Here is a 23,341-nt window from a genome sequence, read left to right as displayed (position 1 = left end):
TATTGATATGTTCTACACCTCTTTTCTCCGGTTTTTGGTACATGAGCATTACGCCGCTGTCGAAGGCGTGTTTCTGTGCCTAGAATTTCGCCTCCTAATGATGGAGACATCCTCAGAGACTATAATGAGGTCGTAGTTGATAACCACACACAGTTTTAGCCCCTCAGAATACCTCTAGCATTAGGCTACTAAAATGTAGGTGCAGAAACATGCCTTAGACCACGGTCTAATGTCCGTGTACAAAAAGTCAGCAAGGATTTCGGACGTGAAATGCTCCAGTGTGTGATGGAAAGTACTGCTTGCAGTCACGTCAGAAAGGCAGACGAGACGCAGTATGTGGTTGTTGGCACTAGTCCAGAGACTGAATGTTATATGATTTCTTACCTGTGTCGTCTTTTGAATAGCTCACGGTCAGGAGGAGGAGGGCATTGTGGAGAAGAATGAGCACGGGCGTCTGAACAGGAACGTACGTTTATTTGCAGTGAGCAGATATACAAGCAAGAGTAATGCTCGGCGAGGCCGCTGGCGGTTGGCGGTTCCGCTCTACAACGCGCAGGCGCAGAGCCGCGCGACCGCTAGCGCCGCCGTCGGCATTCACACAAACTAGTGAAATACAATTTAAACAAATTTCTTGGAGAAACATTAATTCTTTTTTTTTTTTCGGGGAAAGTGGTCGAGGGCTGTCGGGTATATCAAAGAGGAAGACTGGAAGAAATACAGGGATGGGAGTAAAGGGAAGTGGATAAGAAAATGAGAAGAGGTACTCTTTTCTCACTTTTATCGGAGTACGCTAAGTCTCTCGACGAGGGAAAAACAGATAATATTTTATAGAAATTATAACTATTTAAATTATCTCTTAAAAATACGTCAATATCTAGGCAAAAAGCAGTTTTTAAAAAATTCAACATGACAAATTATTCATTTTATCTTGCTTAAACATTAATAGGATGTACTTTTTTCTCTGATATTACGCCCATTTGCAACATCTGAGCGCCCGTATGCGTTTTTCCACCGGAAGAACTGTAGATGAGGTTTTTCACTTTCTTATTTAAATGCTGCAGAGGACGCGTTATTTGTACAATCACTTTGATCACTCAAAAAGATTAACTGACTCGCTAATCATAATAATAATAATAATAATAATAATAATATTTATTAATATATATTAAAAACAAACTTACAATAGCCTCTCGTTTTTTCTCTTTTTTTTATTTGGTTATTTACTCACTCGTTTGTGTGTTGTCTCGTTTTTTTGTAACATTCAAAGCGTCTATTTGTATGACAATTTTACAAATTGTAAAACACAATTGCATGTGCCTTAAATCTGCGCACAAAATATACATTACTTCGTACATAATTTTATCTTTAATGACAGATTTCACGTGTTCAGCGAAGTCCTTTACTGTACAAAATACTACAAATACTAAAAAATCTAGTTTACTTTCCCTTTCAATAAATTCATTTGTTGTCACAGTCACTCGAGCTCACATGTACTGCTTTTTTTTAAATTTCTTTCTTTTTTTACTTTTATAATTTCTTTTCATCGACCGTATTAACAAAGACTCGGAAAGACATAAAAGAATGTAATCCGATTCAAAAGAGGAATGTGAAAATAGACTGAAGCGAACGGTCTGTAAGGCTATTTCAGAGAGAGGAAGTCGTTGTTACGGATACATCAGTCAAGGACACTTATGCTGTATACTGTGGAGAAAAGAAAAATAGTTTCTTAAACCTATGTCTAACGTACAACGAAAAACAAAGGTGACATAACATCTTTTGACAACTATTTCTACGAACATATTTTGATTTTCTGCTAACATTTGAAAAATATGTCGTGCCCAATAAATGCAAGAAAGAATACAGTTACATTACAAGGCCCACTCTTGTGAGGCACAATTAAAGACTATAAGAGAAATAACATTCGAATTCTTGCAACCACATGTCAGTCAAGAAATTTTTGACGGTCTTTTGCGGGTTCGAAAGCTCCACAAACAAGGAACCACTGCTATCGAGCCCGATATGGAAATACAAAAGTACTGGCGCAATAACATCCATAATACAATTGTTTGCTGACAAAAGTCTTTTCTCTCTCAACCGCAGAAGCCAGTCTTATTTCAAAATACTGAAATTGCTTTCTCTTCTCAATTCCTATATAATTCATTTAATCGAAAAAATTTCTTACTCGTAAATATTAAGAAAAAATGGGAAGATGATTGGAAAAAAATTCGTAGACATGGAAGAAGCTTTTTTTTTTGTTTGGAGAGAAAAAAATTCTTTAAACATCTCGTTAAACCACCTAGAAAATCTTGGATTATGAAAAAACTGTCTTAGAAATTATTGGCGACGAAACCCTGATCTTGAACAGAGCATCTAATACGTAAGGATGTCCGCCCCACACTTCATCTCTTCATACCTTGTATCACACCTCATTACTTCACATCACATTCCATCACACACCACACCACATCACAAAGTGGGGCTCACCTCGCCCCCAAACGCACCGCCACGCACCTGCTCCACTACTCTACCGTCACACGACAAAAAATACGCTTCGTCTCGTGTAAAGCTTTTTTGAGCATTATTCCCGTGTAGCGCCTCTCTTGGTAGGAACCCTGATTTTTTTTTAAATTTTATCTCCTGCTTAGAAAATCGTCACCATACTCTCTCTCTCCTTATTTTTTTAAAGTTTCTGAAAATTTCGTTTTCCAGCGTTTCTATCTCCTTTTCCGCGCTCCTCACAGTGGAGCTCTACAGACGCTATGCATACCGCGGAACTACGCACTAACGGACGTGGGTTGCAAACGCACAGTACGCACACACACAAGAGTGCTAACTGGCCACGACAAACGTCTCACGCAACTCACACGACGACTGGTAACACTTCTCACATTTGGCAACGTTACAATACTTATTTTGGGTATCACTTTTCTTTCGTTTTCTTTTTAAATAATTACTCTCCAGCTAACTTCTTTTTCCTTAGTTTACACTCGAATCACTACGCAGTTAATCGTAGTTTTTTTACCCCTTTTTTGGCATAATTCGAGTCGTCCACTTGCTGTCGAGCACTTGGAAAGACTGCTGTTTAATATTTTTAACACTAAATGAACTGGCCCCTGTATACATATACATATATATATATATATATTTATAATTCTTTAACAATTCATCTCTCTCTCTCCTTTCTCTGTGTCCTCTGTGTCCTACGGCTTCCTTCCAAAATACTTCCGGAAAAGAGTGGCGAGGCGCCGAGACCCGCCGGAGGGCGGCGGCGGTCTTCCTCTTCTCCGGGAGGGCGCAGGACGCAGAGGCTCGGCCGCGGCCGACGGCGGCGGCGGCTGCGGGGGTGGCAGTGACTGGGAGGCGCTGGGGGCGGTGCGGGGGCGGGCCCTGGCCTAGACGTGGCGCTTCATGTGCAGCGCCAGGTGGTCGGAGCGCGAGAAGCAGCGGTCGCAGTGGCGGCACTTGAACGGCTTGGCGCCCGTGTGCTTGCGGTAGTGGCGCGTCAGCTCGTCCGAGCGCGCGAACCTCCACTCGCAGCCCTCCCACGAGCACTTGTACGGCTTCTCACCTGCGGACACACAACAGCGCACAACACGTCACACTCGAGTAGTCGTGCGTCGCGCGGCCGCAGCCGCTGACGCTTCTGGGCTGCTCTAAACCAACTGAAGCCGGATTCCCGCCTTAGCCCGTATGATGTCTTGCTGCGTGACACCACACGTGCGACAACAGTAGTTGAACAGAACACAGACAATCTATAGTTAGTATCTCAAGGCTGTCAGATAAGGTAGTCTTGCCTGTAACTTACGAAATAACTTAAGGGCGAATGTAACTTTCTCACGTGCCACGTAACATAGCTCGATGAAACTTGAACTATACATACAAAGAACTGGTAAGTATATTACAGTAGGTACCTGAAACAAACTCGCAGGAGACGAACAGAAATAACACGAAACTTCCTGGCAGATTAAAACTGTGTGCCGGACCGAGACTCGGGAAGAGTTTCTGCCAGGAAGTTTCATCTCAGCGCACACTCCGCTGCAGAGTCAAAATCTGATTCTGGAAACATCCCCCAGGCTGTCGCTAAGCCACGTCTCCGCAATATCCTTTTTTCCAGGAGTGCTAGTTCTGCAAGATTCGCAGGACAGCTTCTGCGAAGTTTGGATGGTAGGAGACGAGGTACTGACAGAAGTAAAGCTGTGAGGACGGGGAGTGAGTCGTGCTTGGGTAGCTCAAGTGGTAGAGCACTTGCCCGCGAAAGGCAAAGGTCCCGAGTTCGAGTCTCGGTCCGGCACACAGTTTTAATCTGCCAGGAAGTTTCATATCAGCGCACACTCCGCTGCAGAGTGAAAATCTCCTTCAAGTCAATCTTTATTTAGTATCTCAACGCTGTCAGATAAGGTAGTCTCGCCTGTAACTTACGAAATAACTTAATGACGAAAGTAAATTTCTCACGTGCCACGTAACATAGCTCGATGAAATTTGAACTATACATACAAAGAACTGGTAAGTATATTACAGAAGGTACCTGAAACAAACGCGGAGGAGATGAACAGTAATGACACGAAACGTCCTGGCAGATTAAAACTGTGTGCCGGACCGAGATTCGAATTCGGGACCTTTGCCTTTCACGGGCAAGTGCTCTACCGACTGAGCTACCCTAGCACGACTCACGCCCCGTCCTCACAGCTATACTTCCCCCAGTACCTCGTCTCCTACTTTCCAAATTTTACAGAAGCTCTCCTGCGAACCTTGCAGAACTAGCACTCCTGGAAGAAAGGATATTGCGGAGACATAGCTTAGCCACAGCCTGAGGGATGTTTCCAGAATGAGATTTTGACTCTGCAGCGGAGTGTGCGCTGAGATGAACCTTCCTGGCAGAAGCTGTTCCCGAGATCGAGTCTCGGTACGGCACACAGTTTCCAGGAGAGCTTCTGTGAAGTTTGCAAGGTAGGAGACGAGGTACTGGAGGAACTGAAGCTGTGAGGACGGGGCGTGGCTTGTGCTTGGGTAGCTCAGTCGGTAGAGCACTTGCCCGCGAAAGGCAAAGGTCCCGAATTCGAGTCTCGGTCCGGCACACAGTTTTAATCTGCCAGGAAATTTCATATCAGAATTTCATATCAGCGCACACTCCGCTGCAGAGTGAAAATCTCATCCTGGAGAAATGACACGTTTATTCAAAAACAATAATTACACTAGAGTCACCGCGATTTATGATGGCCCCTCGACGTTACAAACATGGACTACACTGCATACTCTGCAGCGTACTGACATTCTGGTTTCAAAGGCTAGTAATTAGTTCTTGTGATAGGGCGTTCCATTCCTCCTCCACTGTGATGATGATGATGATGATGATGATGTTTGGTTTGTGGGGCTCTCAACTGCGCAGTCCTACAAAGTCCCAATTATTACACAGTCCAATTTTTAACTCAGTTCAGCGTAGCGACTGTCACGAATGATGATGATGAAACGATTAGGACGACACAAACACCAAGTCCCCGAGCAGAGAAAATCCCCGAACCGGCCGGGAATCGAAACCGGGACCCCATGATCCAGAGACAGCAATGCTAGCCACTCCTCGAGCGTGGTTCCCAACTGATGGACAGTCGGTGGATGTCCCCAACTCACTCCACACGTGTTCCATACGATGTATGTAGGGGGAACAGGCAGGCCACTCCATTCACCGAATATGCTCTCATTCCAAGAGCTTCACTTTTTGCGCAGTTCAATGAGGTTGCGCAATGTGAGGCACGAAAATGAAGTCAGGGCGGAATGCACTCCTGAAACGATACAAATGTGGAGGGCGTTGCCCGGTCAGTGTACTATGTTTAAAGATTTGGATGCCACCACTCCCATGCAACATTATCCTCCATACACCATAAGATCTGGACGATCTAAACGTTCATGTTTGATGGTGTTCCTCGCTGCGTTACGCACTGTCATATGGTCAGAGATGGGAGCATTTAATGCAACCAGGAACATTGTCGATCTTCGAGGACGTGTAGGATGTGTTGGGCAGACGTGTTCCAAAACGAACAGGTACACCAAGGACCACCAGCAGTTGTCAACCGCGCCGGTGGAAGAATGGACACCCTACCAGAGGAACTCCATTCCAACCCGGTCCGCAGCTCCTGGGTCGGGGCCGCGTTCTCGCTTCCCGAGCACGGGGTCCTGGGTTCGATTCCCGGTGGGGGTCAGGGATTTTCACCTGTTTCGAGATGACTGGGTGTCAGTGTTGTCATCATCTTTCATGTACTTGGCGATATTGGGCTGAGAAAAGTTTGGGAATTTGTGCGGGCGCTGATAACCGTGCAATTGAGCGCCCCACAAACCAAGCATCATCGTCATCCTTACCAACCGTGTGGCCAGCATCAAAGCACGTTACAGAGCATGCACTGCCGTCCGTGGTGATTAAGAACTATGTCCCATGTTTTGCTATATCCAGGGGATCATCATGAAAAGCGGTAACTTCGGTACTTCGGTATAATTATTGTCTTTAAGTAAAAGACTCATTTTCGTTTGCATCATTGTGTATTTATTTCAGCTACCTTCTGCATTATATGGTACCAGTTCTTCCCAGGTATAGCGCAAGTCTCATCGAGATATGTTACTTAGCAGTGACGTAGCATGCGAAGGTTACTGTCGTACTTGAGTTTTGCGCACCAGTGTCATAAGTAAGATTTAATATTTATGTAAGTAACTTTACTCTTTCTGGGGAGTTATGAACATAATTTAAATAAGGGTTGGTATGATCACCTTCAAGACTGCAGCGAACTAATGTTTAAAAATTTGTGGAGACTAAAATAGTCTTTGATTGTAAATCTCTTTATTGAATTCACTATCATTTTCCATCATTATGATCGTCATGAAAATTACTCTAAAACGCTTATTAGCTGCTGAAGAAAATCTCGTAGCTGTTTTTGGAGATTTGTTTATTTCCACATGCACAGCATGTTTCGGGCGCAGCCCATCGTCTAGTGACCTGCCAGCAGTTAAAATGTGGGATTACAAACTCTTCCCATAACATAAATGCAAATATAAGCAACTGCAAGTTTCACAAACGTACAAAAATAATTAAAAAATCGAAGATGTGAAAGTAGGCGAAAATTTACATACCCTATGCAATTGTAGAAGCTCAAGAGGCAGTGGGTACGGCATGAAACCATGATTTTATTAAGTTTGTTTTGAAATACCAGTGCCTTTAGCATCGAGAGGTTGTAACAATGGAAAATTGTACTGAAATGCAGGAGGATCTGCAGCGAATTGACGCATGATACAGGGAATGGCAATTGAATCTCAATGTAGACAAGTGTAATGTGCTGCGAATACATAGAAAGATAGATCCTTTATCATTTAGCTACAAAATAGCAGGTCAGCAACTGGAAGCAGTTAATTCCATAAATTATCTGGGAGTACGCATTAGGAGTGATTTCAAATGGAATGATCATATAAAGTTGATCGTCGGTAAAGCAGATGCCACACTGAGATTCATTGGAAGAATCCTAAGGAAATGCAATCCGAAAACAAAGGAAGTAGGTTACAGTACGCTTGTTCGCCCACTGCTTGAATACTGCACAGCAGTGTGTGATCCGTACCAGATAGGGTTGATAGAAGAGATAGAGCCGGCCGCGGTGGTCTAGCGGTTCTAGGCGCTCAGTCCGGAACCGCGCGACTGCTACGGTCGCAGGTTCGAATCCTGCCTCGGGCGTGGATGTGTGTGATGTCCTTAGGTTAGTTAGGTTTAAGTAGTTCTAAGTTCTATGGGACTGATGACCGCAGATGTTAAGTCCCATAGTGCTCAGAGCCATTTGAACCATTTTGAAGAAGAGATAGAGAAGATCCAACGGAGAGCAGCGCGCTTCGTTACAGTATCATTTAATAATCGCGAAAGCGTTACGGAGATGATAGATAAACTCCAGTGGAAGACTCTTCAGGAGAGACGCTCAGTAGCTCGGTACGGGCTTTTCTTAAAGTTTCGAGAACATACCTTCACCAAAGAGCCAAGCAGTATATTGCTCCCTCATACGTATATCTCGCGAAGAGACCATGAGGATAAAATCAGAGAGATTAGAGCCCACACAGAAGCATACCGACAATCCTTCTTTCCACGAACAATACGAGACTGCAATAGAAGGGAGAACCGATAGAGGTACTCAGGGTACCCTCCGCCACACACCGTCAGGTGGCTTGCGGAGTATAGATGTAGATGTAGATAGATGTAGAACGACCGATGCTGTTGTAAAACAGGCACATACCTGTACAGTGGTACACTGAGGTACCTCTACGATGGTAGCGGACTGTAGCAGTCACTTATAGCGCTCATAACAACAGTCGGGACGGAGATCGTGCTATGTGATAGTAGGAGGTACTGACGTGTTTTTTAAGGAATTTGTGTTTCTGATACTACTTTAATGAGTGGTTTCGAAATGAGAGCTCAGTTTCGATACAAAATTTATTAAATTTTAGGCTCATATTGGCTTTTTGTTGTTGGGATCATGAATTCGTGGATGCTTCGAGATGTTTGGTTGTGTCTAGGGAAAATGCGGATTTGCCTTCAAATACAGCGTGAGTCAGGAGCAGGAGACGCGATAGTATTAGTGATTCTCAACAAAAAAACTTCCTCTGGACATATCTCCTACTGCGAATGGTTTCCGAGATAGAACACGTTTAATATCACTTTTGCACCGCACACTCTAACGAAAACATGTCTCATTACACAATTAAACTAAATTAAATTTGCTACAAAAGAGGTCAGATTTTTTTTTGTCTAGGACTAACATTCCCGCGAGAGATCGCGAGAATATTGAAAATCTCGCGCGACGCGCGTGCGGTGTAGCTTAGGCACTTTTTGTAGGCCTGTTTGAGGTAGTTTTCCGACTTGATAGATTGCAACGTCCTGTATCACAATGTTCGTATCAACTTCCTCTATATTACTGTGGTACGTTGTAAACATTGACAATGAATAAGACAGAAAATAAATAGAAATGTACATTAAACGCGTTCTATCTTTGAACCATTCAGAATAGGGCGTATGTCCACATCAAGTATTTTGTTCAGAAACAGGTACGTACCTTTCCTCCTGACTCACCCTGTATATCACTCTAGATGATGTGTGGTTGAAAACTGTACATCCTAGTGGTTCGAAAGTGGAACCATCTCCTCAAAACAATTAATTATTTAATTTTTGCCAGTTTCTTCTTACATTCGTTGATAACAATAATGATAAAGATTAATTTTGTGAAAAACTTTACATTCCAAAGTGAAACGACCTCCTTAAAGCAACTGAATGTTTACGTTTCCTTAATATGTTTTAGTATTCGTTGCTTACTGTGATAATAAATGTTAATTACGTTAAAAAATTTAAAATTATGTATTTTTCACATTTATGGGTCACAAAGGGTTAAAACAGATCTAGGACCAGGTATCCATATTAACGCGTAAAAGTTTTGATCCGTCCGGACAGCCGCGCGCGTAAACTCGGATCGAAACAGCCCAGAGGATTAACGTCGAGGGGAGGTGTGCCCGCCAGCCTGGATGTGGTTTTGAGGCAGTTTCCCACATCCGCCTAGGTGAATACCGGGCTGGTACTTACGCGATTCGCAAACATTTCGAACACGTACTCAAACTTGCACATGGGACAACTCTACGCGCAGACAGTTGGCGTACACATATTCTATCCCAGTGGGGAAACGGGTGGTAACAGGAAAGAAATTCGACCGGCCCCTACGAGTATCATCGTTAATCCAATAATTAACATGCCAGCGCTGAACATATGGGGTAAAGAGCAGGAAAAAGAAAGGAAGCTTGGAATAGCTCAACAGGATGTGCACTGCTCATAATACACCGAGGTGGCACAAGTCATGGGATAGCAACATGCACATACACAGATGGCGGCAGTATCGCATACGTAATGTATAAAAGCGCAGTGTATTGCCGAAGTTGTCACTTGTTGTCAGGGGTTTCATGTGGAAAGGTTTCCGACGTGATTACGCTCGCACGACGGGAATTAATAGACTTTGAACGTGGAATTGCAGTTAAATTTCCTTGTGACATTATGTTATAACGTCTGTTATGCAAGACCAGTTCTTATCACAAAGTCTAGCTATGAATATTGGCTCATCAGGCCTTGGAGTGTGCCCTCTGCATTACTGAAGCAACCAGTTACTATAGTCAAAACAGCGCACTGGGCTGCAATAAATAAAAGCCTAAAGTTTTGCTAGGGCGCTCCTTTCGATTATTTACATTGAGGTAACAAAAGTCAAGGGATAACGATATACACGTATATAGATCGCGGTGGTATCGCGGACACAAGGTATAAAAGGGAAGAACATTGGCGGATCTGTCGAATGTTTAAATTGGCTCTGAGCACTATGGGACTTAACGTCATCAGTCCCCGAGAACGTAGAACTACTTAAACCCAACAAACCTAAGGACATCACACACATCCATGCCCGAGGCAGGATTCGAACCTGCGACCGTAGCAGCAGCACGGTTCTGGACTGAAGCGCCTAGAAACGCTCGGCCACAGCGGCCGGCTAGGCAGGATTCGAACCTGCGACCGTAGCAGCAGCGCGGTTCCAGACTGAAGAGCCTAGAAACGCTCGGCCACAGCGGCCGGCCTCATATGTACTCAGGTGCTTCATGTGAAAAGCATTCCGACGTGACTATGACCGCACGACCGGAACTACACGATTTTGAACGCGAAATTATAGTTGGACCTAGGCGCACGAGACATTCCATATCGGAAATCGTTAGAGAACGCAAAATTTAGAGATTCAAAGGGTCAAGAGTGTGCCGAGAATACCACATTTCAGGCATTACTTCTCACCACCGGCAATGCAGTGGGCGACGGCCTTCACGTAACGACCGAGAGCCGCGGCGTTTGCGTAGAGTAGTCAGTGCTAACAGAAAAGCAACACTGCGGGAAATAACCGCAGAAATCAATGTGGGACGTACGATGTACCTGACCGTCTGGACAGTGCCGCGAAATTTGGCGCTAATGGGGTAAGACAGCAGGCAACCGCCGCGAGTGCATTTGCTAACAGCACGACGTCGCCTGCAGCGCCTCTCCCGGGCCCGTGACCTTATCGGTTAGGCCCTAGACGAAAGGAAAACTGTGACCTAACCAGATGAGTCTTGATTTCAGCAGGTAAGAGCTAATGGTAGGATTCGAGTATGACGGGGACCCCTCGATGACACGGAGCCAATTCGTCAACAAGCCACTGTACAAGCCGGTGATGGCTCCATAATGGTGTGGGCTATATCAACAAGGGAGTGGTCTGCGTCGTCTGGTCCAACTGAGTCGATCACTGATTGGAAATGGTAATATACGGCTTCTCGGAGACCATTTTCAGCCACTCGACGACTTCGTGTCTTCAAACAACGATGGAATTTTTATGGATGACAATGCACCATGTCACGGGCTACAATTATTCGTGACTGGTTTGAAGAACATTCTGGACATTTCGAAGGAATGGTTCACGCTCGACGTGAATCCCATCGGAGAATAATGAGACAAAATCGAGAAGTCAGGTCGTGTACAAAATCCCGCACCGACAACACTTTCGCAGTTCGCCCGCGGTAGCTGAGTGGTCAGCGCGACAGAATGTCAATCCTAAGGACCCGGGTTCGATTCCTGGTTGGGTCGGAATTTTTCTCCGCTCAGGTTCAAAATGGTTGGTTGGTTGGTTGGTTGGTTTGGGGAAGGAGACCAGACAGCGAGGTCATCGGTCTCATCAGATTAGGGAAGGACGGGGAAGGAAGTCGGCCGTGCCCTTTGAAAGGAACCATCCCGGCATTTTCCTGGAGCGATTTAGGGAAATCAAGGAAAACCTAAATCAGGATGGCCGGACGCGGGATTGAACCGTCGTCCTCCCGAATGCGAGTCCAGTGTCTAACCACTGCGCCAGTTCAAAATGGTTCAAATGGCTCTGAGCACTATGGGACTTAACTTCTGAGGTCATCAGTCCCCTAGAACTTAGAACTACTTAAACCTAACTAACCTAAGGACATCACACACATCCATGCCCGAGGCAGGATTCGAACCTGCGACCGTAGCGGTCACGCGGTTCCAAACTGACGCGCTTAGAACCGCACGGCCACACCGGCCGGCCTCCGCTCAGGTACGGGGCTGTTGTGTTGTTCTAATCATCACCATTTCATCCCCATCGACTTGCACCCGGCGAACGGTAGTGGCCTCTAATGAATCGTAGAAACCATGCCAAGTCGAGTTTCTGCACTACACCGGGCAAAAGGAGGTCCGACACGATATTAGGACGTATCCCGTCACTTTCATCACCTCAGTTTATGTTGGTATTCGAAGCCCAATGACTTGAATGAAAAAAATATTGTGTCATTCGAATTGCATACTTTATTAGTCACGAGAGAGGCGTTCATTTACCAGACCCTTGCAGATGCCAGCGGCGCAGGACCTGAATATCGCTGACGGCGCTCCGCGGCGGCGTCGATGTCCAAACCTGCTGCTCCCCTGCGGCCCTGGGCGACGGTAACTGGGAGCCGGGAGGCGGCAGCGAGGCGTGTTTTTATCTCAATTAGCGCGGCTGCGTGCGGCCTCTTGTCTCGGGCCCCGGCGGAGTAATTAGATTCTACACGTGGCGATGGCGCTCGGAAGGGCCCTCCCGCTACGTACGCCAACGCGTCGCCTGCGCCCTTTATCAAAGCCGCCCTTAAGGGACGACGAAAGGCGCAAGCGAAGCGCTAACGTCGTCTTTGAAACGCAGCTCGAACTTTTCGTCTTCTTCTTCTTCTTCCTGCTCACGAAAGTTCATCTGAGAATTTTCACCTGACATTTCGTACGTTGTGCATTTTGTATCCAGGCAGACTGGTTTCGTACAGTTGGTTTCTGCTTTTCCACTAATTCCTGCAGAATTATTCGCTCAAATGAGATTTTTGCCGCTAAAACGGCGACACCAGGAAGAGTATGGTTCAAATGGCTCTGAGCACTATGGGACTTAACTTCTGAGGTCATCAGTCCCCTAGAACTTAGAACCACTTAAACCTATCCAACCTACGGACATCACACACATCCATGCCCGAGGCAGGATTCGAAGCCACGACCGTAGCGGTCGCGCGGTTCCAGACTGCAGCGCCGAGAACCACTCGGCCAGGAACAGTAGCAAATAACGAATGCATGTATACATTATATTAGGAAGAATATACATCTAAGACAAAAACAAGGAAAAATTACAGAAAAATTATATTATTTATACAGGAGAAAGTTCTTCTCAAATTGAGCTAGTCCTTAATGCACTGATCCACGTGCGGCCATTATGCAAGCAGTTATTCCGCTCGACATTGACTGATAGCGTTCTTGGACGTCCTCCTGAGAGATATTGTGCCAAATCATTTGCCATTGGCGGGTTTGATAGGTAAAATCCCGAGCTGGTTGGAGGGTCTTGCCCATAATGCACCTAAAGTTCCCAGTTGAGGAGAGATCCGGCTCACATCTTGCTGAAATGTAAATCAATGATGGCTTGTCAATGAAGGGCAACATAATGGGGCGTAGAATATCGTCGACGTACCGCTGAGCTGGAAGGACGCCGCCGATAACAACCAAAGGGACACTGTTATGAAAAGGAACGGCACTCCAGGCCATTACTCCTGGCTGTCGGGCCCTGTGGCGGAAGACCGTCTGTTTGGTATCCCACTGATGTCCGTGGCGTCTCGAGACACGTCTTCAACCTGGAATCTCATTGACTGGAGCAGAATGTCTTCACTGATCAGTCTCACTTCGAACTGAGCCCCAATGGCCAGCAAAGACGTGTCTGCAGACAATCCATATCATCCTAGACCAGCAACCAGGAGTGATTGTGTGATGGTTCGGGGTGTCATTTCTTTCCATACCAGGACTCCTTTGGTTGTCAACCGCGGCACCCTTACAGCACAGCGATGCTGCGAGCATATTCTTCGTTCCGTTGTCCTTCATCGCAGCCATCCTGAGGTCACATTTGAGACAGACTACCTAACCACGATACATACCAACTACTTAGACGAGAAGAAACTTTTCAGACATTGAACACTCTGGCAAACGAGGTATCTCGAAAAGTACTAATCGACTATTTAGGAGAAATACAGTAAAATGAGCGACAATAACCACCAATTGAGTCAAGAGCCCTATTCCCATACCGCCTGTGCGAGGACTGGCCGACTACCTCTAAGTTGGGAACCGCCACGTGCAGGACTAGGGGGAATGGGGAACAACTACCGATTGCGACACATACACCGGACATGACGTAGGATAGGTTAGTTGTAGGACTTAGTTATAGGAAATTACTTTAGTTAGGGACTGCAGCGAATTAACATCGAGGCCCGGCCAGTGCCAGGGGCATGCTCTTCGGGGTTAGCTCGAAGAGCAGGGCAAGTAAAAGTAGGTTTATATCTTCACTGGCAAACATGTGACGCTGCAGTATACATATATAAATTAGATTAGTAATAGGAATTAGGCATAAATAATATAAGTAGATATTAGAAGCCCATTGTTACTAATGTTTAACTGTAGCTCACTCACTAATAACTATATTAATGCTGCAAAAATTTCTAAAATAAATGTATCACTGTTAAGACCCACTAATGTATTAAGGTAGTGGGTGAAATTTGTACAATTATAATGGTTTGTTAATAAAGAATTTTTTTAAAAAAAAAAAAAAAAAAAAAAGGTAATGCCCACCCGCATATGGCGAGAGTTTCTACGGCTTGTTTTCGTGCTTCTAAATTCCCACCTTGACCAGTAAGACCACCAGATCTCTCCCTAATTTAGATGTTTCGAGCATTATGGGCACGCCCCCCCCCCCCCTCAGCCCGCTCGAAATTTTGACAATCTAACGTGCCACTTGGACAGAATTTGACATGATATTCCTCGGGAGAACATCTAACAACTCTGTAAATCAGTGCCAAGTTCAATGACTGCTTGAACAAGGGCCAGAAGTGGACTAACTTGCTCAATTTGTGAAACTCTTTCTCTTGAATAAATCATCCAATTTTCCTGAAACTAAATCGTTTGTTCGTCTGTACAAGTACATCACATCTACCGATTTTAATCCCATTCGGATAATTTCTTCGTGGTTCGTCGTTCTTTAGTCTTAGAGTGTACTAAGAAGTGACGTGAGGTGGGACGATCAAGCAAACTCAGTATGTGCTTTAAATTCAAGGAAATAATACCGTAGCAGATGAGAGACATATATCAAATGAATTAATGAGAGATGGCACTGATTTCCCATGGTACACAAAACAGGTCAGAACATTGTTGCAGAAGTAAGAGATGGTATTGATTTCCCATGGTACACAAAACAGGTCAGAACACTGTTGCAGAAGTAACGAGAAAAATTTGTCAGATTTAAAAGAACGCAAAATTCCCATAATTGGTGAAGGCGCATTGAAGCTATAAATTTAGCGTGAACGTCAATGCGAGATCCTTCTAATCGTTCGCACAACGACATTCTGTCTGGAAGCCTGGCACGAAACCCAAAGAGATTATGCTTGTATGTAAAGTACACAAGCGTCAAAACGCAGTATCTTCACTCTGCAATACCAATGGTGGCTTCACTGATAACAGTGCCACTAAAGCAGAGCTCCTAAACGCGGTTCTCCGAAATTTCTTCACCGAAGAAGGTGAAGTTTATATTCCAGAATTCGAATCAAGAACAACTGCCAGCATGAGTAACTTAAATGTTGACATCTTCGGTGTAGAAAAATAGCTTAAAACACTTAAGAAAGGCAAGGCTTCCGGTACAGATTACATACACGCCAGGTTTGTTTCAGAGTATACTGGTACAACAGCCTCATATTTGGCAATCATATACAACCGTTCGCTCTTAGAAACATCCATACCCAAGGACTGGAAACTTGCACAAGTAACACGAATACCCACGAAGGCTAATACGAGTAATCCACTGAATTAAAGAGCGGTGTCACTAAAGTCGATATGGAGTAGGATTTTGGATCACATACTATGTTCAAACATTATGAATCATCGCGAAGAAATTATTTACTGACAGATAGCCACCACCAATTTAGAAAATTTAGTTCTTTTGAAATACAAATGGCTCTTTATCCGCACGATGTAATGAGTGTCATCGACAGGGCATCTCAGATTGATTCCATGATTCTAGATTTTCACATAGCTTTTGACTCCGTTCTTCACAAGTGACTTCTAATCAAGTTGCGTAACTATGGTGTATCGTCTCAGTTGTGGGACTGGATTCCTGGTTTCCTGTCAGAAATATCACAGTACAAGTCGTCGAGTGGTACAGAAGTAATATCTTCAAATGGTTCAAATGGCTCTGAGCCCTATGGGACTTAACATCGGAGGACATCAGTCCCCTAGAACTCAGAATTACTTAAACCTAATTAACCTAAGGAAATCACACACATTCATGCCCGAGGCAGGATTCGAACCTGCGACCGCGGCGTTCGCGCGGTTCCAGACTGAAGCGCCTAGAATCGCTCGGCCACAACGGCCGACAAGTAATATCTGGCATTCCCAAAGGAAGTGTTATAGGCCCTCTGCTGTTCCAGATCTATATAAACGATGTAGAAGACAATCTGAACAGACCTCAGACTGCTTGCAGGTGATGCTGTCATTCACCGTCTTGTAAATTATCAGATGATCAAAAGTAAAAAATGATTTATACATGGTATCTGTATGGTGCGAAAAGTGGTAACTGAATAAGTAATTGTCTGGTATAAATGCACCCTATGCCTCCCGTCGGGTAGACCGTTCGCCTGGCGCAAGTCTTTCGATTTGACGCCACTACGGCGACTTGCGCGTCGATGGGGATGACATGATGATGATTAGGACAACACAACACCCAATCCCTGAGCGGAGAAAATCTCCGACCCAGCCGGGTATCGAACCCGGGCCCTTAGGACTGACAGTCTGTCGCACTGACCACTCAGCTACCGGGGGCGAACATGGTGGAAGATATTCATGCATGACTCTATTACTCAGTACCACTGCTAATCCATCTCTTTCCTGTACCGCTCGCAAATGGTGCGAGGACAAAACGATTGTCTGAATGGCTATGTATAAAATTAATCTCCCTTAAAGTTTCTTTACAGCCTTAGGCGAAATGAACGTTAGACGCTGTCGCAGAAGTGTATTCTCTGAACTGTGTGCCTCAAAGATCGCCTTCTTCCCTCCAAGGATTCTCTTCGAAGCTCATGGAGCACCTCTGTAACACTCTCGTGCATATAGAACAGACGGGAAACAATTCAAGCACCACGCCTCTGGATTACTGCGACGTCTTTGTTTAGTCGGACCTAGAAGGGCTGCACTTCTCCTAAAAGGTACACTAGGTCATTAGTGCAAGGTCATCACCAAAATAGCTTCAGCGCAAAGAAGCATCTTTGCCGTATCCCTTTCTATAGGTTCCAAACACTTTTGATTCATGTTTTTACTACAAGGATTTGTTGACAGGTAGCATTAAAATGAAAAATACAAAAGTAATTTCACTTAATTAGCTAATTATAAATGTTGCAAGGCTTGGTCATAGAGAAAATTATTTCCTCCAATATACATCATCACCTATCGAAAGTTTCTTTAGAATGCTTCATCGCTTATGGGGATATTCAAAGAGAACAGTTTTGGAGTCCAAGAATGTATAAGATTTTCATCGATCATCAAACATCAACTGCATTTTAGTTGCAACAGAAGAAGTTCCCCTTACAGAAATGAAACCCTTTGTCAATAAATCATACTTTCATGCAACTTAAAGTTTCGGAGACTGTCGCGGATCCTGTTTATGAGACTTTAAATGACCCAGAGCGAACGTCTGCCATTCTGGATAACTTTAACTTTTCTTTTCCTGTTTGGGTCGAATACCACAAGCGGTATGTCAGAGCGTTTCCGACAGGCCCGACCGCACAGCTGCGGCAAAATTCTTACGACCGGAGTATCTTTTATTTACGATTCCCCGAGGTGAAGTGGGGTGATAGAAAAATTGAGAGATTTACGACGTCGGACCGTGACGTATCTCTTCACTTAAATCCCGTCCGGCTTTGGCGGCGATATATCCGACCGCGATATTCCCCTCCACCCCCTCCTACCACTTCCCCTACTCCCCATCCCAGCTGTCCTTATCGGCAGCCACTTCCATGAGGATCATCCGATAAGGTAGTCGGCTTCAGATGCGAAACCAGGTGACCTGGATTTCGTCGCAATGTAAGTACAGGCGCACGGATTAACTTTTAAAAGGGGTTGTGAGTAGTTTCAACGCAGAAAACCTTTGAACAGTGAAGAGTCACTTAAACAATTCTCAACTTTTACGAGTGCTGTACTTCGCAAAAACTTATGTATTTACTGACTGGAACGTGGAATATCGCTGTTTTTAAAGTAAAGCCCGCTTCCTTCTTTGATGTTTTCTTGCCGTGTTTTCTGCCAAATAAAATTAAATTTGTAGCTGTTATGCATCATAACCCACAAAGAATTTCTGTACTTACGATTATTTTCTTTCTCCTTTTTTTTTGTTTTTTGTTTTCGGCGGTGCCAGTCAACAAATCATTGTAATAAGATGAATCAAACTTAGTTTGGGAATGTTAACTGACTGTTTTAGTCCCATACAATACAGAGACAATAAACTACAAGTGACATATAGTTTACACGAACTACAGTCAGACAACGCACACAAATTTTGCCATTTTAAAACAGTAAAGTGCCATAGAAACTGGTATAGGCATGCGTATTCAAATGAAAAGAAACATGTTGCCTGGTCGAACGAGTCTCGTTTCAAATTGTCTCGAGCGCATGGACGTGTATGGGTATGGAGACGACCTCATTAATGCATGGGCCCTGCATGTAAGGAGGAGACTGTTCAAGCTGGTGGAGGCTCTGTAATGGTGTGGGTCATGTGCGCTTGGAGTGATATGGGACCCCTGATACGTCTAGATACGACTCTGACAGGTGACACGTACGTAGACATCCTGTCTGATCACCTGCATCGATTCGTCTCCATTGTGCATTCCGACGGCCTTGAGCAATTCTATCAGGACAATGCGACACCCCACAATCGCTACAGAGTGGTTCCAGAAACACTATTCTGAGATTATACACTTCCGCTGGGTACGAAATTGTCCAGATATGAATATATTGAGTATAACTGGGATGCCTAGCGACGTGCTGTTCAGAAGAGATCTAGAGCCGCTCGTACTTTTATGGGTTTATGGAGAGCCGTGCAGAATTCATGGTGCCAGTTCCCTCCAGCACTAATTCAGACATTAGTCCATGGCGCGTCGTGTTGCGGCACTTCTGGGTGCTCGCGGGGGTCCTATACACGATATTAGGCAGATGTACCAGTTTCTTTGGCTCTTCAGTGGATATTCAGGTGCCGTACTACTGTGACGCCGAGAATTGCATCCAAAGTGATTACAATAAATACCAGCGGATTAGCTACCAGCAGTCGATAATGATGAAGTAGTTGCAAAAAGGCCAGTTTTAATAACATTCACAAAACGCTCTCTTTACGCAGGGAAAGGCAATGAAGTAGGCACACTTGTAAAGCCATTCGTCGAGAGACTGCCTTAAGTTCATTTCGCAGTGCATTTAAACACAAGGCACGCAGAAACTTTGTGTGAAGCCCAAAGTCGCGATATTAACGGCCCGGCGCGCTGTTTCGCTGTCTGCGTCTAATAACAAGGGCAGCCAACCGACGCAGACGTATCGGGTCGCCAGAGTATTGCTCGTCGTACCAGGCAGCCACTGGAGGCAGACGTACAAACAATTATGTCAACTTCGCAGAGTTAATAAGAAGTTTTCGTGCCCTTGGGACAAGCATTTTGTCTCTCTCCTGCTTGCCTTTTAAACATATAGCTGGCAAACACACTGACAAAAGTACTTTCGGGTTCTGTAATGGGGGGCTTTGCAATGGTGTGGGGCGTGTGCAGTTGAAGTGATATGGGACCCCTGATACGTCTAGATACGACTCTGGCAGGTGACACGTAAAATTTGAAATTTTCCCGGCGAATCAACTGTTCAAAACGATTTCGGGCTTGCAGCCGGCCATCGTAAACTTCATTGCACGACATTTCGGGTGGACAACTGCCAGCCATCGCCAGGTGAGCCGAACGAGGACTGACGAAGACGTTCTCCGCTCCAGCTTATATAGTGCGCTGATAGTACTGCATGCGTTGCAATTGCGGAGACAGAAGGACCACACCGCCCAGCGGCAGCGCCCTCGCTGGTGGAACAGCAATACTCAGCTGCCGTCGGTATCGTCGCTGACTGCAGCTATCGAAGTCTTCTGGCGTCTTCGTCTCGAGCAAATTTCGGAGATGACGGGATTCCATGCGTTATTCAATTGGTAACCACTATCGCGGTTCATTAGATTTCCCGCAATGCGTATTTCAAAGAATTCCTTGACAATGGAGTCCCAAAAAGTTGTCCCTGTGGCCAAAATCAAAGTTTTGTCCTACTCCATTGAATGTCCGTTAGAAATACAGTGTTCCGCAACTGCAGACTTACTGGGTTGCAGTAGGCGAGTGGAGCGTTGATGTTCTGTACAACGCTCTTCCACTGTACGCGTTGTGTGTCCTATATAGGCCATACCACATTGACACTGTATTTTGTAAATTCCTACCTTCCGCAGTAACAAATCATCCTTCATCGATTCCATCAAATCCGAAATCTTAGAAGGCGGACGAAAAACCACTTTCACATGAAAATTATTAAGAATCCTCGCTATCTTGAAGGAGATATTTCCAACGAAGGAAAAAAAAGCTAGGGACCTGGCTGGCGCGTTCTCCTCTTTATCCACTTACCGGTTCCTGGCTCTAGTTGAGAAGACTCTGTTAATTTGCCGGGTCGAGTACTAATTGTCTCTGAACAACGTCCTCAAATGTGGAAGTTCCTTAGGCAAATTCTCTGCGTCCGACACCGTATGTGTTCTGTGAACAAGGGTTTTAAGTACACTCGTGGTCTGGGATGGGTGATGGCAACTTGAAGAATGCAAATACAAATCAGTGTGAGTGGGCTTACGATAGACAGAATGTCCCACCGTGCCGTCACCAAAACATCCAGGAATGGGAGGCAGCCATCTTTCTCTAGTTCCATAGTAAATCGAATATTCTCATGGATGGAGTTAAGATGATGAAAAAACTCCATTAACTTTTCTTCTCCGTTGGGCCACACTATGAAAGTGTCATCGACGTATCTCCAACAAACAGTTGCTTTACAAACTGCGTAAAACAAGTGACACGTACGCAGCCATCCAGTCTGATTACCTGCATCCACGCGTGTCCATTTTGCATTCCGACAGATTTGGGCAATTCCAGCAGGACTATGCGACACCCTGCACGTCCAGAAGTGCTACAGATTGACTCCAAGAACACTGCTCTGAGTTTAAACACCTCCGCTGGCTACCAAACTCCCCAGACATGAACATTCGTGCCGGGGACTGGCACGTCTTCCCGCTCGGGAAGCAGCGCTTTAGACTATGCGGAAAGCCAGACGGGCTCTGCATATGTTACTTTATTGTTGAGCGGTGAATTCTAATTCGTGCAGGTCTCTAACTATGTCTGCCAATTTTACGGCCTGCATCGCAGGTCGTCGGGTTGCCACTGTGAGCACTCGATGTGTAGCGGACGTGCGGCAGTGACAGCGCAGCGCAGCACATAAACAACGCAACGCCGGCGGCGTCCTCGTAGCCCCTGCCGCCGTGCCTCAGGCCGTAGTGCCCCCGGGGGAGCGCTGGACGCCCGCGGGGCATTGAGACGGATGAAGCGCCGCCTCCAGGAGCGAGCCGGGCCGGGCCCACTGTCCGCCTCCAGTTTCGCGGGCGACGGCTGGACGGCTGGCGCGTGACGAGAATGGATGGTCACCGCTGACGGCGCCGGTCGATATCTGGCCCGGCTCTGCTTTACCTTACACCCAGTGCTCCCAGGGCGCCGGTGTCTCTGCCGCTACCTTCACGATTTCTGAACCTCAGCTGTCCACAAACGCGCTCTTCCTACTACAAACTAGTCACGTTCTTGATTTTAATGCGCAACTACTACTTTTGGAGTCTTCAGCATTTCAACTACTTTATTGCTACCTCGCCGTATCATTTCAGGACAGCATCCGTCGGTTACTGCTGGCCGCTATTGTGAACGGCAGCTCAAGTTTTCCAGTTTCCTGTGACGCGGGGCTCATCTTCCGCCTCGAGATAATGGAACCTACACACTGAAGCGCCAAAGGAACTGGTATAGGCATTCGTATTCAAATAGAGAGATATGTAAACAGGCAGAATAGGACGCTGCGGTCGGCAACGCCTATATAAGAAAACAAGTAGCGCAGTTGTTAGATCAGTTACTGATGCTACATTGGCAGGTTATCAAGATTTAAGTGGGTTTGAACGTGGTGTTATAATCGGCCCATGGGCGATGGGACACAGCATTTCCGAGGTAGCAATGAAGTGGGGAATTTCCGTGCGACCATTTCACGAGTGTAGCGTGAATATCAGGAATCCGGTAAAACATCAATCGCCGAGAAAGATCCTGCGAGAAAGGGACCATCGACGACTGAAGAATTATTCAACGTGACAAAAGTGCAACCCTTCCTCAAGTTGCTGCAGATTTCAAAGCTGGGCCATCAACAAGTGTCAGCTTGCGAACCATTCAAAGAAACATTACTGATAAGGCCTTTCGGAGCCGAAGGCTCACTCGTGTACTCTTGATGACTGCACGAGCCAAAGCTTTACCCCTCACCTGGGTCCTCCAACACCGACATTGAACTGTTGGCTAGAAACTTGTTGCCTGATCGGACGAGTCTCGGTTCAAATTGTATCGAGTGGATCGATATGTACGGGCATAAGGACAACCTCACGAATCCATGGACCCTGAATGTCAGAACGGGACTGTTCAAGCTGGTGGAGGCTCTGTAGCGGTGTGGGTCGTGTGCAGTTGGAGTGATATGGGACCCCTGATACGTCTACGTATGACTCTGACAGGTGAAACGTACCGGTACATAAGCATCCTGTCTGATCACCTGCATCCATTCATAACCATTGTGCATTGCGACGGGTTTGGGCAATTACAGCAGCACAATGCGGTGCCCCGTACGTCCACAATTGCTACAGAGTGGCTCCTGGAACAGTCTCGTGGGTTTAAACTCTTTCGCTGGCCACCAAACTCCCCAGACATGAACATTATTAAGCATGTCTGGTATGTCTAGCAACGTGCTGTTCAGAAGAGATCGCCATCTCCTCGAACTTTTACGGGTTTATGGACACCCCTGCAGGATTCATGGTATCACTTCCCTACAGCCCTACTTCAGACATTAGTCGAGTCTATGCCACGTCGAGTTGTGGTACTTCTGCGTGCTTGCGAGGGCCCTACACGATACTAGGCAAGTGTACCA

The 23,341-nt window shown here is 45.6% G+C and overlaps 1 protein-coding gene across 1 annotated transcript in view; it reads right to left on the bottom strand.

Annotated features, from left to right (window-relative positions):
* Positions 1-455: 455 nt before the first annotated feature.
* Positions 456-23,341, bottom strand: part of LOC126260539 (zinc finger and SCAN domain-containing protein 5B-like) — a 74,567-nt gene continuing 51,681 nt past the window's right edge. The window contains exon 4 of the mRNA XM_049957874.1: positions 456-3,568. Coding sequence (XP_049813831.1) covers positions 3,393-3,568 — 176 coding nt within the window. The 3' untranslated portion in view covers positions 456-3,392. The remainder of the gene's footprint in view (positions 3,569-23,341) is intronic.

Source organism: Schistocerca nitens, chromosome 5 (assembly GCF_023898315.1).
Source record: "Schistocerca nitens isolate TAMUIC-IGC-003100 chromosome 5, iqSchNite1.1, whole genome shotgun sequence".
Lineage (NCBI taxonomy): Eukaryota > Metazoa > Arthropoda > Insecta > Orthoptera > Acrididae > Schistocerca > Schistocerca nitens.
The sequence above is the reverse complement of the archived record's forward strand: the minus strand, read 5'-3'. Positions and strand labels throughout refer to the sequence as shown.